At 33.9% G+C, this 14,895-nt stretch overlaps 1 protein-coding gene across 1 annotated transcript; it reads left to right on the plus strand.

The window, feature by feature from the left end:
• The first annotated feature begins 10,053 nt into the window (after nt 1-10,053).
• LOC104606164 (HSP20-like chaperones superfamily protein) lies at nt 10,054-14,366 on the plus strand. The gene is made up of 6 exons (XM_010271238.3): nt 10,054-10,193; nt 11,535-11,721; nt 12,264-12,417; nt 12,534-12,571; nt 12,659-12,713; nt 13,971-14,366. The coding sequence occupies exons 1-6, from the start codon at nt 10,189-10,191 to the stop codon at nt 14,063-14,065; spliced, it is 534 nt and encodes a 177-aa protein (XP_010269540.1). The 5' UTR covers nt 10,054-10,188; the 3' UTR covers nt 14,066-14,366.
• Nucleotides 14,367-14,895: the final 529 nt, after the last annotated feature.

A 14,895-nucleotide genomic window follows, 5' to 3' on the forward strand; every position in this document is an offset into this window, starting at 1 on the left:
AATAAAATTAGATATGGCATCTCAAATTAATCTTGTGGGTCCCCCTCTAAATTAAATTCATTTGAAAGGAAGCCACTGCTATCAAGGATTGGCTTTCCTTTCATATAAGATTTTAAATGCATTTGAATGGAGTTGGACGGACTCTTCAAGTGAACCCAACTCATTATAAAAGGGGAGATGGGATGAGAAGAATAGACCCCCTTGGAAAGAGGAGAGTAGGTTCTTTTACAAAAATGAGAAGATAAAAAAATAAGATAAATGAAGGAGAAGACAGAAAAATTGGAAAAAGAAGTCTAGCACCGACATTGTTGCTAAAGTTTCGAGAGAAAAAGAGACGGGCTGCACCAACATCATGGGAAGAAGAATTAGAATTTCGGCTCCTCAATCATTAAAGCTTCGAAACCATTATAGCTCTGTGCCACGTCAGTTGAAGAATTATGGCCTTTGAGTTGCTGTAATCAAAAGATTCATCAAATCACTACAAGAAAAAATAAAAAAAGAAAATTCTCCTATCTTGTGCATGTACAATTGATCGTTGCAAATTATTTCTACAACTACAAGTTGTCAAGTTTTTCGGATTGTGTCCGTAACAAGCTACAAGTACAAGTTTGGGTTGTGTTCGTGACAAGAGAATCAGAGGGTTTTCTTTGCCAAAAGAAAAAAAAAAAAGAGTTTGTATCCCATTTACATTTTTGCAAAAAAAAAAATTCTTTGAATTTGTCCGCATTTTTTTTGTGCTCCAAATTTAGCATGAAATTTGTATCGACACAATTACCCTCCCAAGGACTTGATGTACATATTTTCAAATCTATAATTTAAGTTTTTTTCCCAAAAAAACCTATAGAGAACTCATCAAATAAATATATTAATAAAGCCTTTGAAAAGTTCAGATTTTGTTATATTTGGACTATGAAGTTTAGAACGAAGCAATAAAAAGATAAACCCAAATAGAAATAATGGTTAAATTGTTCGTTAGATCCAACTTCTTACATTGATTAAACAACTAAATTTGTAGGAAACATAAATCGAAAGAAACAACTAAAATTACAACTCTCCAATTGGCATGGTTCTAACCTACCGAATGAGCTAAGCTATGAATTAAAGATAAGAGTGATAGAATTATGAAGGCTTGAAGATTTAACAAACAAAGCCTTGAGGACATTGAGCCCATCAGCAGTATATTTGTCATTGAGCTCATTGCAACACTCGATGAGGTGGCCGAGCTGCATTAGATTGAAGTCGCTTGCATAGAGAACATGTCATGGATACTGATTTGGAACAACCGACGATTGAGGGTGCCACTAGAGGAGCTACGTCAATTAGTTATTTTGTATTGGGATACATTGTAGCATTGACTTGATTCTGGGCTTCCATTTTTTGTTTATGGGTTTTCGCTGAAGGAGTCAAAATTGTGAATCAAATAGAGCTAAGCTTATGATGGTGAAGACGCGACTATGAAGCTCCACCACCTTCATGGAGAGGGGTTGATTGATTCCATGAAGCCTAGAGGGTTGCATTGAGTTAAACTTTAAAATTGAGGAGATTGTGAAGAGAAGAGAAGAGAAGATTTCATTATCTATCGATTGAAAGGTTATTTAGAAAAATAAGCTTAATTTGTCTTATTATATCAGACTGTTTGGTTTCATCATATGAAAGGCCCATCCCGCTGTTTTTGCACGGAAAAAATGATTTCACGTATGGATACCTTTTCTTACGGAAAGAGAATGACATGTCGCCTTAACAAAGGTCCATCCCACTTTAATATATATAGATAGATTAGGTTTGGATTTTTCGATGTGTATGCATCTGTTCAGCCGGTACAACATTGTTTGTTGGATATGTGGATCGCATATTAGATGTTCCCACCTTAGAAGAGCTGTTAATCATTCGATCCACGTGAAGTTGGGTCTAGTGTTGTGTGGGAATTGGGATTTTCTCTTCACACCGACCTCACAACCACATTTCACTGTGTATTGGGAACATCTCTCCATAAATAATAAGTACAAGTATGAGAGATGTTTCTGATGTAAGGCCAAGAGATGTTGTGCGATCGGTGTGAGGAATAGATCCGAACTCATTATGTGGGCTCTAGTTATAACAATGGAGTGCTATATAGTTACGAGTCTAGATCTGCTCGATCCTCACACCAATTGTATAATGCATTTCAGCCGCACATCAAGAATATCTCTCATACTTTGTCTTGTCATGGGGAGGCGTTCTCAATCCATGATGGGATGAGGCTGTGAGGTACTGAGGTTGGTGTGAAATGCAACTTGGACCAGTGCGAATGATTTTGTCCTAGACAACAAAACTAGCCATTCACATTGGCTAACGCCTCTTAAGTGTTTCGGGTTTAATTGTGTCAACAGGGGCAGGCGGCCATCAAAGATGCAACTTGGACTAGTTGAATTAGAATTCTTTGCATTGGTTTGGGTTTATTTATATTTTGACAAAATCCCAGTTCAAGTCTACTCAAGTTGCACCACTAGCTCCACTACATAATACCATTGTACTAGACACCCTTAGGAATTGGGATTAGAGTTAACATGAGCCAAATGTAACCCTAATGTAACAAAAACTCTTTAAATCAAATAACCTAACTTTGATTTCAAGGAAAAAAACAATCCCAACGTGCAACCTTAGGGGGTGTTTCTGAACTGGTGGGTGTGGACTAGTCCACACCACACCACAGCCCATAGTTTGTTCTGAACTATGGATAAACTATTGCAATTGTGTTATGTAGGTGTGGTTAGGGGTGTCAATTGGACTGGATTTGGTCCAATCTAATATAGTCCAATGTGAGTCTATATTACAAATGGACCAAGTCCAATGTGAGTCCATATTACAAATGGACCAAGTCCAATCCAATCCAATGAATATTTTTGACCATTTTGGGTCATTCCAATTCAATGTATGGGTCATCCAATCTATTCAAATGTGTTTTAATTTAGATTGGTTCCAACCCAGTCAGTTGAAAGATAGGAAGGAAGAGCTACTAAATTACAGAACTCTCATGTTATGGACAATATGGAAGTGTAGAAACAAATGCATTTTTGAAAATGAGGTTCCTAACCCAAATGCATCTCTATTGTCATTTGTTAGGGCTTGGAAGGAGAGGAAGATGATTTTGCTGAAAAAATGGCAAGGTTCTTTGCAAGTGATTGAAGAAAAAAGGTCAAGTTTTTTGTGGAAGCCTCCAAAAGTAAATGAATTGAAAATCAATGTGGGTGGCAGCTTTGTAAATGATGGCAAGGTAGGTTTGGAGCAGTGATTAGAAGTCGTTTTGGTTGTTGTGAAGTAGTATGTTTCGGTCCAATTTCAGTAGCCTCATCTTTTCAAGCTGAAGTTGTAGCATGCCTTCAAGGAATTAAGTTGGCTAAGAGTTTTTGCAGGGGTCCTTTTGTGATCGAAAGTGACAACAAATCTTTAATTCAAGCTCTGGCTTCTCAGGATCTTTTTGGGTTCAGGACGCTTTCTTTATTTGTAAAGATATTTTGGCTGAATGTAAAAACTTGGATCCAACTTTCTCTTTTATCAAAAGAGAAGGCAATATGTTAGCTCATAACCTAGCCAAAAAAGGTCTGTCGGAGTCAGGTGTTTATATTGATGCAATTCCTCTTTGGTTAGCGAAATGGGTGGATCTCCCCCCCCCCTCTTTCTATAATCTTGTTTCCTATGTTTGCAATGAAAATTAACTAGTTTATTACCAAAAAAAAACCCAACCTGGTCCATCGACACCTATATTCATATCTTATATCAATGGACCAGATATTAGCTCAATCCAACACAATCCAATATAAATTCATTATGGATGGACCAAGTCCAATCTAATCCAATAAATACGTTGGACCATTAAGTTTGGACTGGTCCAATTCAATATGTCTTGTTGGTCTATCCAATCCATCCAAAATGATTTTGGTTTGAACGGGGTCCAACCCAAAACCAGACCATTAGCACTCTTAGGTGTGGTGTGATTTGGTTCACACCACACTTTTTTATTCTATTCATCTCACATACAAATTGTGAAATAGCTACACAATCAATTAATTACAAATAAGTAATTATACCAAATAACCCAAATTAATTTGGAAATATCATCGATAGATTCATATTAACCAATAAAAAAATTTTTTAACAAAAAATATGTGAGTAAATAATTATAAATAGCAATAATATATGTTATTAAAAATTAAATAATTCAATAAATAACTACTAAATTATTTAAAACTTCAATAAAAATAGAACTTATGCTACAAATTAAAAGGTCATCATATTACAACTTTGAATGTATAATGTTAAAAAAACAACAAAATACTAAGGCATGTGATGGGGACCATCCACGAAAAATAAGCATGGATGAGAAATTCATATGGGACAGTTGCGGACAGGGACTATCCCCAATGAACCAAACACCAATTATTATTGTGTATGAGACCAAAAAAACAATATCGAACACTACCTTAAATAATCAGTCCCCAAGACTATCAATGGTTTGGATCTGTTTGGAACAAACTATATTAGTCTTGAATCAATTACTTAATCAAGACAAAAATAGGTCCATAGCTGTCCCAATTAATAACCAAAATGGCGTTTGGCAAGCCTTTTCATGCAGTCTTTAGGGCTTCGACAGTCTTGGAAGATCGAAAATTGGTCTTTTACTATTTGGTAGCCAAAACCCAAAAAGATAATAAGACGTGTGCCTGGAAAGACATGAAAATACTAAAACGTTAAATTTCAGTAAGCTTCAAATGAAGTGTTCTCGTATTTCTGTGTGATATATATAGCTTTTAGACACGTTTTAAAAGCCTGGTAGACCGAGTCACTTACCAAAGGTCTTTATCTTTAAAACAATATCCCAAAAGCCCAATATGTCTTTTGGCCATCTAAGCTAGAATATCTTTTTAAAAAAACTTGCCAATGGCACCCAAGGTAATAGAATCTGACCTAATAGACTTGATATGTTGGCATATATGTTTTTATATAAACACTAATTTAAAATATGTTTTTTTTTATAATATAGCCTTTATAAAAATGACAATAAAATAGCAAATTATTTATATGTTAATCAATCAAGTTTTTTAATCAAAGGTATCGTATATCTATCAAATTTACATTTTTATACAGAAAAAATAATAAGATTTACAAAAAAAACTACGAAACTTTTATATATTATTAATAAAATTAGCATTCAAATCTAAATCACTCGAATCAAAAAACCATAACCGAGCTAATGCTTAATCGGGACAAGTGTGAACCATAACTGATATACTTGATTCAATTCGGTTCAGTTTGATAAAGTAAAACTGACCCATTGAAGTCCTACCATCCCCCATGCCCATAACACCCCCTCAAACTTTAACACGGGTTCCATTTAATCACCATATTCCCAATTGAGCCATTTAACTTATGACATGAGCTTTCATTTCAATGGGTCGGGTTCAATACGGGCTTGCATCAATCATAACTCGATCCTACAAGTCTTAAGCCGAAAACACCTGACTTGCCTTAAAAATACATAATTTCGAGCCCAACCCGGCCCTATATCTCCTTGCTTAAAACCCTCTTTCCTAATTTTATGTATTTTTGATTTTTTTTTAATTTGACATAATTACCCATTAAACCAATAAGAAAATCACATATACTTAACTATTTCTAACAATCATAAACAAAGAGGGATTTGCTTTTCTAATGTTTAGCCAAGTGGCACCACTTTCCCCCACTTCCTCCTAAATTGTCTCTAATTCCTATTTATCTACTAAATTATCTCTAACTCCTATTTATCTCTTAAATTATCTCTAATTTAGTAGAGAGATTATCTCCTAAATTATCTCTAATTTAGTAGAGATATGCTCTCCTAAATTATCTCTAATTCATATTTATCCTCTCCCCCACTTTTTATCTATATCTATCTAAAGAAAATTTCAATTAACAAAATTCAGAACTATTTAAATGTTATAACGAAATTATGTAATGAATTCAAAATATTTATTCAAAACACACAAAATTAATAGATTTAATAATATTCATATTATTAATAATTTAATATTTTTACAAAATTCATCATGAAATTATGTAGTAACAATATAAATTATAACTTTATGAAATTATGTAATAAATTTAAAAAAATTATTAAGTAGAAAATTAATTATAATAGAATTCATAATATTCATATTAATAATAATTTAATATTTTACAAAATTAATAACAAATTATGTAATAATAGTACAATTATAATATTATGAGTTATTAAATTCAATAAATAATTAATATTTTAAGAATTTAAATAACAATATTATTTCAATAACTAAGTAATATTGTAAACAACTTTTTTCACTTATATCAATTAATAATTATAGAAAATAACTATCAACAAAATTATATTTATTAGTAATAATTTTACAATAATAGTATATATTCATTACATATTTATTTATACTATAACTAATATTTATTTTATTTTCAGTAATTATTTATTTTTTCTTTTATAAATATGCTTTCAATAATTATTTATAAATGTATTTTTATTTTTGTTATTTAATAGAACATTATCAATAATTATTGGAGATTAAACAACTATTATTTAACTTTTGAAATTTAATTTATTGTATTTTTGTTATAAATTTATTTTTAGTAATTATATATTTTTTTATAATTTATAGATTAATAGTTATTAGAGATTAAACTATTATTTAAGATTACACTATTTATTGACTAATTTATTATATTTTCCGTATTTATTATATTTTTGTAATTATTGCATTTTTATTATATATCTATTATATTTTCATTATAAATTTATTTTCAATGATTGTGTACGTTTGTTATAAATTTTCAATAATTATTGGAGATTAAACTATTGTTATTTATTGCAAATTAGACTATAAATTTAGTTGAAATTAGGAGTGTTCAATGATTGGTTCAGTTCAGTTGTAGGGTTGTTTCGCCAACCAAATTGATCTAGTCAAGTCCGTAGTTTGTCACTCGAAACCGATTGACCATTAGCGAAAATACACCAACTCGGGTTGTATTGATTTGGGTCTATTTTTTGTTTAGTTTGTTTGTTCAAAAATTTAAACTTAAAAATTAACTTTAAATTTCATAGATTACAATGATATTATTAAAAAGTAAATTATAAAAATTAAATATATGATATAAAATATTTTAGACTAACAAATATAGGAACTTTCCTACTTTCCCATATTAAAAAATTAAATTTAAAATATGAAATATTAATATATATTTATTCAACCAAAGTCGATATGAAATACTAGAAAACAGACCAACTCGGGTTGAGTTTGATCGAATTGTTTATTCAAAAGTTAAAATATAAAACAATTATATACTCATATGTATTCCTATTGTTTAACTTTTGCTTAACAAAGCACTGGTCCCCGTCACCATGCCTCTCCTTGCTCCATTATCCCAACCTTGCATTTTCTTTGACTTTTTCTCCTCTCCCCTTTGCACCACTCCCATTAAGCCATATCACCCAACTACCTAAAAATATTTCTATAATCTCTCTCCTAAGTTATTTCATTTAGGAAAGTATCATCTTGCTCCACTCCCTAATCAGTTAGTATGGTTAATAAATTACCAAAAATTAAAAAATATCGTTATCAATTAACTCATTAACAACATTTTATAGAAATTGAAAACTCTTTAACTAATTTCTATAAAATTGAGAATTATATTTAACATTATTATGGTTAATAACAAAATACAAATGGGGGAACAAATTATTATAATGTTAGAAAATGAAATTATTAATTAATTTATATTGAAAAATAAAAGATAAATTAGTGTAATTTTGTTAGTAAACTACCAAATAAAAAAATATATATTTAATAACAATTAAAAAAATTCAATAAATCCCCATAGTTACACAAATGTAATAAATTTTTCAAAAATGTTCATAAAACTACATTTTTGAAAAAGGAAATTATTGGTTAGTTTATATTAGAATTTTTAAGATAAATTAGTATAATTATGTAAGTAAACAATTTAAAAAGAAAATAAATTATTTAATACAAATTTAAATAATTTTGAATAAATTTTCAAAATTACACAAGTACAACAAATTTTCCAAAATTTTCATAAAATTACATTTTTTATTATTAAAGATAATTTAGTGTACTTTTAGGAATTTACCATGTGGTTGATACTCAATATGTCATTTTGATCATTTCTATCATCAAATTGAATATTGGGTTGACGGGGATAGTGTTTTCAAAATTGGATCAAATGAGATGGTTAGATCGGAAAATTTGGGAATCAGACACCGTTTCACCTCAAAATTGCTTTTTGTCCAAAAATTGTTTATTTGGTTAGCGAACTACTGACTTGGGTAGTCAAATTGTCAACCCAGATAATAGTTTTTGGCCTTTTTTTGTTTTTTCTGATTTTTTTGTGAGAGCAAGTCAACCAAAACGGTTCCCTATCCGATCCAATTTTAAAAACCTTGAACGGGGAGTGGGTGCCTTGCCTTGAGCTTAGCTTGGCCTAAGGCCCAACCCATGGACCAGCCTGACCCATGGCATGACACGGGCCTGTGCGGGCTCGAGTAGTGGGTCGTGCCAAACTGACCGCCTAAATTATCCTAGAGGAGGGAGGCACAACCTGGGATGCCTCATGGGCCAGCACGACACAACTAGCACTTTGTACGGGCCACATGCAGGTCGTGTCGTGTCGACCCAGCATGACCCAATTTACACCTCTACTTGAGCCCACCCAATACAGGGGACGAGACAAGGAAATTCAAGGATTCTCTATCATTGAAGAGGAGTGGGGTGCCTTGCCCTTGAACTCGTCGGACATTGAGGAGTGGTTACCTTGCCCTGAAGCCATGTGACACTGGCGGGGCGGGGATGGGGTAGAGTGCATTGACTATGGGGCAGGGAAAGGGATGGGATGCCCTGCCTTGAACCCACCCTGTTGTCATTCCTATATAATTTGTTAATTATTAGTGGAATTAATAAAAATATTAATTTTTATAATTATTTTTATTTATTTAAAGTTAATCAAAATTTCATTTAAAAATAATAAAAAGAATAAAAATGATTAAATTTAGTACAAATTACTAATGAAACTAAATTTATTAAAAATAAAAGATTTAATAATTTTATACGGGTCCCTGCTAGTTTCCCATTAAAAAAAAGAAGAAAATCAAAAACAACATATAAATAAATCTTAAACTTTAAGATTATAAGTTGCGTTTGGAATTGGTGTAAATCAAGATCGATGTAAAAATTTACACCGATTCAGTTTTGTTGGCGTTTGGAAAGTGTAAATGAAGATCAATGTAAAACTCCACTTTGATTTAGATTTGTTGGTGTTTGGATGGAGTGGAAGTGGGGTTTTGCATCATTTTTACGATGTAAAACCTCATCTAACATAAAATTTTACATCGATTTTATCATTATAAAACTTTACTTTTTTATCACAATTTTCAAAATGTAACAATCACCAATTATTTGATTCAGTGTAAAACGTTGTCAATGTATTGGATCCAAACGAAGTCATAGAATTACAAATCAAAAAGTTACAGAAATACTTTGTATAAGAAATCATGACCCAATGAGACGGTTCAGCCAACGCCCAAACCCAACTCGAGTTTAAGAATAAAAAACCTAACCCAACCCTAAAATCAAATATGTTTACCCTAACCCTATCCTCGGATCAAGCCGAATTTGAAATCACGGTCTTCATTCTTCAATGCATTGCTGTGATCCTACCTTCATGGCATGTGACCCTAATTTAAGGTGGGGCCACTGGCCCACGGAAATACATCCGAAGGCCGTGATTCACGGTAGTCACTCAAAAGCTAAAACCGCGTCGCAGCAAAAGTGAGCTTCCCCTTTTCCACCCCTCGATCCCTCGTTCACACTTCACAGTAAAACCCAAAAAAAGCCAAATGGAGGTTCTGTGGCCAAGTAAAAATGTCAGACTGGTCCAGCCAAACGGCCCAAACCACAGAATTCCACATCACATCTTATGGACTGCAGCAAACGTCAATTTTCCACGTGGCTGAAAGAAGATTGGTACTATTGCGGAGATGTCTATGAGACCCGTTTGGGTCATTTATGAGCCTTTTCCCCCCATTATATATATAGACGAAGTCTTGCACTCAGGACTGTGCACTGGCGAGCTTGGACTTCATTTGCCTTTCTAGGGTTTCCATTTCGTGACGCGATGAGGTAAGACGCCTGGACTTCGATATTTCGTTATTTATTTATTTATTTTTTTCGGTCCAGACAGGTCTTTCTGTTTTGTAAAAATGTCATATTTTTTTTTGTGATTTTGTTCAGTTTGAGTTGCGCTCCAATCTGTATGGTAGATTTTGCTTCTCTTCTTCTGTTACTAGCTTGTTTTTTCTGAAATGTATCAGTTATGATTTATCTGCTTCAGCTTTGAAACCGTGGTTATCCAGTGCTTTGATGCCATGGTGATCTTTGTAAAATTTCCATAGTACCTTGCGATCTTACTAATCTTCATGGGCTTGAATTAGAGCATTTTTGTTTCATTTTTTTCCTATTTTAATGTTTGATAATAGCTTGAAAGGGTTTGTGGTTCCTGATGTATTCACAAAGACTAACTGGCACAAGAGAGATAATTTTCACCACAATATGAACGAGGTTGCTCTCTTTAAATTGCATGGGTTTCCCAGTGTCTTGTAGGATGTAAAACATTGAAATTTGTAGTCTTGTACTTCAGAGCCCATTCTGTCTGTTGAAACCTATCGATCAAGTTAAATAAGTAACAACTAGGATAATCTTTTGAACTTATTTACAATTTGAAAACAAAATATTTCAATTGTTTATGATTCATTTAATTGAGGAAACTATCTCAGAAAAGTAATTTCCAGCTAATATTTGTCACAACTTGTTAAATCATGGTCATGTCCATAACTCCTGCATTGTAGTGATTGGCTGAAACATTTATCAGATATTGCTACATTCATATCTCTCTCTAGTGGATGCAAATACCCTAAACACCCATTTCTACTTATATATAAGCGGTTTGTTTCCATTCAATACCTTGGCAGTCAAATCATGGACAGTTTCTGGTAGAAATGTAGTGAAAGTATAGGTTCTAAATGCTAACCCTAAAGGTTAGGATTTTTCAACTTTGATTCCACAAGAATTAAATGGAATAAGGCCTGGATAATGATGATGATGATTCTACGAGAATTAAATACATGCCCATCATTGCCATATTGTGGATGTGATCTGCCAGACTGCCAGAGTCTGTCACAACAATGTAGCCCTCTTTGTTGACTACAATCACAATTAGGATGCTTGAGAAATGAATTAGGCGCATCTTGGACTCTTTACTTTCCACTTTTTTCTTGTAAAATCTTCAATTATGTTGTCGACTATATGTTACCAGTATGATAACCATCATTATGAACTACCCTTCCATGGAAATTTTGTAGAAGCCATGTACCTGTTATAAGCCACTATTTTCCCCTGTTTTACTTTTTATTTGATTCCGTTTTTTCTGTGCATAGCATTCTAAATGTAATTTGGATGTTGCAGTCGCCATCCTGAGGTGAAGTGGGCCGAGAGGGCAGACAAGGTTTTTCTTACAGTGTTGTTGCCAGATGCAAAGAATCCAAAGGTCAATCTTGAACCTGATGGAGCTTTTACATTCTCTGCTATAGCGGGAGCAGAAAACCATCTATACGAGTTCAAGATAAATCTTCATGATAAGGTGAACGTAGAGGTAAGAGCCTTATTTCTTAAAAAGAATTGATACTTTCTGAAAACAATGTCATCTATTATGTTGATTATTGAACCGTAATTTATTAAACTAGAATGGACAATTCCCCACCCGCCCAACTTGCCTTTCCTGGTTTCTGGTTGACTGGTACAAGACTAAGCCTATAGTACCTATCTGAGAGTATGATCCAAACATCTATCTGTGTCACTTTGGAGATTTCCTTCCCAAAAGGCAACCGGATTGGGTGATCCTAACCAGTAGGTTCATTGCAATCTTTTTCAGAAATCCTGGAAGTTAAGTGAAATGATTCAGAGGAAAATCAATTTCTTTGTTGGTAAAAAAAGGCCCAGAGAAAAATATCAAATATGAGCAGTTAAGTCACCAAACTTGTTGACTCATTTGTGTGGTATCTCTTAATGGGAACCTGTATGGTATGGTTGTGCAATGTATAAGTTGATGGTTAGGCCTTTAAAAATTTGCATAATCCATTATCCCTTGTTTTCATTAATTTATCTTTTCCTTTATTTCACTTCTTTTGCCACCAGGAAAGTAAAATAAACATGGGTGTGAGGAGTATATTCTGTATAATTGAGAAAGCTGAGCAAGGATGGTGGAAGAAGCTTTTGAAGGGGGATGAAAAGACACCACACTACGTGAAAGTTGATTGGGACAAATGGGTGGATGAAGATGATGACAGTGGTATGCGATTCTGTTAGCAGTGTTTTGTTTTTTCAGGCACTCTGACTGTATATGTTAATATGTGCATATGCAACTTTTGATTGAAGTTATTGAATTTTACTTGTTCATTTGAGTAGGTCCAGCTGACTTGGATTTGGGAGGGATGGATTTCTCGGTATGGATATCTTAGCTGATTGTGCTCTTAGGTTTGAAGTTTTAATTAGAAATTTTGCTAATTATTGCATTTTTACGTCTTGTATAGAAATTTGCCGGCATGGAGGGAATGGGTGATGATCTCGAAGATAGTGATGATGAAGGTAGGCAAATCCCATGCATCTCATAAGTGATAATGGCATGCTTATGATTAAAGAGGGCTTATACCGCAATCTTATATGACCTGAATAAGTGTCTCACTGTAAAGACAAAAGGTATTCTGTAGTGTTGCTCAGTTGCTGTAGGCTTCAAAGGCCTCAGAAACTGATTTTGCCAGTGGAGTGATGACTTGGTGATGGATCTTCTGGGTTACCAATAATCACCATTATTTACATTAGTACCATGCTCCTTTGTATCTTGAAGCTTTGAGTAATGACTAAATGATCCAGAATCCATTTTTAGGGATGAACCATCCTAGGACCATCTAGTTCACGTGGTTTTTGGGATGGACTGACCAACCAACTTGATGGTTTCCAGTTCTCCACCTAGTTGACTTCAATATCTGTCTGACTCTGATCTAGTTAAGTTTTTAAACCATTTTGCACCTACAATCACCGGAACGGATTTAGCATAATAATAATAATTGGGAAGGGTCCATTTTTATATATTGATGTCTACTGGGTGCTTTACCATTTATGGTTGTATTACAATGCTTAATGATATGAAATAGTTTTTTCTCCATTATATTTTACATCCTTGAAATTACACCATAAAACACCCGACTGTCATCCATATTCTTTGTTTTCTTCTTGTCACATTGTTTTATTTTGATGTGGAGCACTTTGAAGGCCAAAAGACAGTGTGAAGATCTCCAAATAGAAGATTTCATGTTAATGAAGAAAAGCTATGCCTTTTTTTTATAATTAAAGAAAAGCTATTTTTTAATAGAAAAACTAAAGAATCAAAATAAAAAACTTTGGATCTAAGATAACAGAAACAGAGCCTCCACCCCTTTTAACCTTGCTCCTTCCTTTGTGCAGAAAAAGTAGCTCCATAACCTTCTAACTCAAGGCTTATTTTTCAAAGCCAAGGACATAATCAATCAACCTGTAGCTCCATAACCTTCTCTCATTACCAATTGAGTTATCTGCTAATACTAAACTCCCTGCCATTGGGAAAGATACTTGTGTCAGGACGTGTACCCATTGGGTGCACGGGCTCCTATGTAGGAAATGCACTAGGTTGTTGTGAATAGGTTATGAAAATGGGTACTATATCACCAGGGGTCGGCCTGGACAATGGGGTTTAAACGGTTTTTTGAACACCAAATGATTAAAGCAGATTCTAAAATGAATGTTCAACAAATTGAATATCTCTCGCCTCTTTTGAGTTTTATGATGCATTATGTTTTCTTTATATAGATCAAGAAGTGGAAAAACCTGGAGCACAACAAGAAGAAGAAAAGAAGGAAGGAGAAGCTCCGACTGAGAAGGCAGAACCTGCCTCAAGCACATGAAAATGATCCTCGTCAAGATTTAACTGCAATCAATTTCAACTTATGGGTTGGTATAATCAAGGGGATACAATTATGGGACTGGCCAGATGTGTGTATTTCTTTGGCAGCTCACTTTCAATGTTTGTTTTGATTTGTAGTCCCTAGCATTTTACTGGTTTGGGGCCATTAGAACTCTGATTTTCTATTTGTTTGCCGGCCAGATGTACGTTGAAAGATTAGGATTCGGAGGTTAACTTACAGCTGGAGATGGGCATTTAGTGTGCTTTCCAGTATCTTTTTAACATATTATCCGTTTGTTCAATCCGTGAGTGCCTGGTGTGAGGGTTCTAGGCTTCTAGCTCTTAATTAAGTGGACTATGCATTGTTTTACATCGGACTTAACCAATTAAAATTTCCAGTATGATGTGAGATTACCAGTTCTTCATTAGTTCAGTCTGTTGTTGGATCAAAGCTTTTTACCATTTACCGACTTTCAGTTTCAGTAATTCAGGTAGCTCCCCGGTCAAGTTAGATGAAAGGCCTTGGGTTTTGGGACACCGCCGGCTTACCACCTCTCCCATCTTTCTAACTTCAAAGTGCCCCTCTGGTAGGGCTAACCGGCCAACTCAATGTACCAAGGACGGTCCGATCATGAAAACCGGTAACCGGTGGCATTTCTGAGTCCTAGATAATTGATGGTTTTCAATTTTCATAGGCTTTTAGTCCGGCTCAAGTCATATACCATTGGGGATGGTTCAGTCGAGTACTTGAGTTCAAGATTCAGCTAGCTGGCTTTTGGCTTGCCAAGGTAGGCCCTAACGACAGCCTTGAAGTTAGATTTGATGTAAAGA

The sequence above is a fragment of the Nelumbo nucifera genome, chromosome 4 (assembly GCF_055504915.1).
Source record: "Nelumbo nucifera cultivar China Antique chromosome 4, China Antique-T2T, whole genome shotgun sequence".
Lineage (NCBI taxonomy): Eukaryota > Viridiplantae > Streptophyta > Magnoliopsida > Proteales > Nelumbonaceae > Nelumbo > Nelumbo nucifera.

Coding starts and splice junctions, on each gene's coding strand:
- LOC104606164 (XM_010271238.3), top strand. Junction 11,722..12,263: donor ATGATAAGGTGAACGTAGAG/GTAAGAGCCTTA, acceptor TTTTGCCACCAG/GAAAGTAAAATAAACATGGG. Junction 12,418..12,533: donor GGATGAAGATGATGACAGTG/GTATGCGATTCT, acceptor TCATTTGAGTAG/GTCCAGCTGACTTGGATTTG.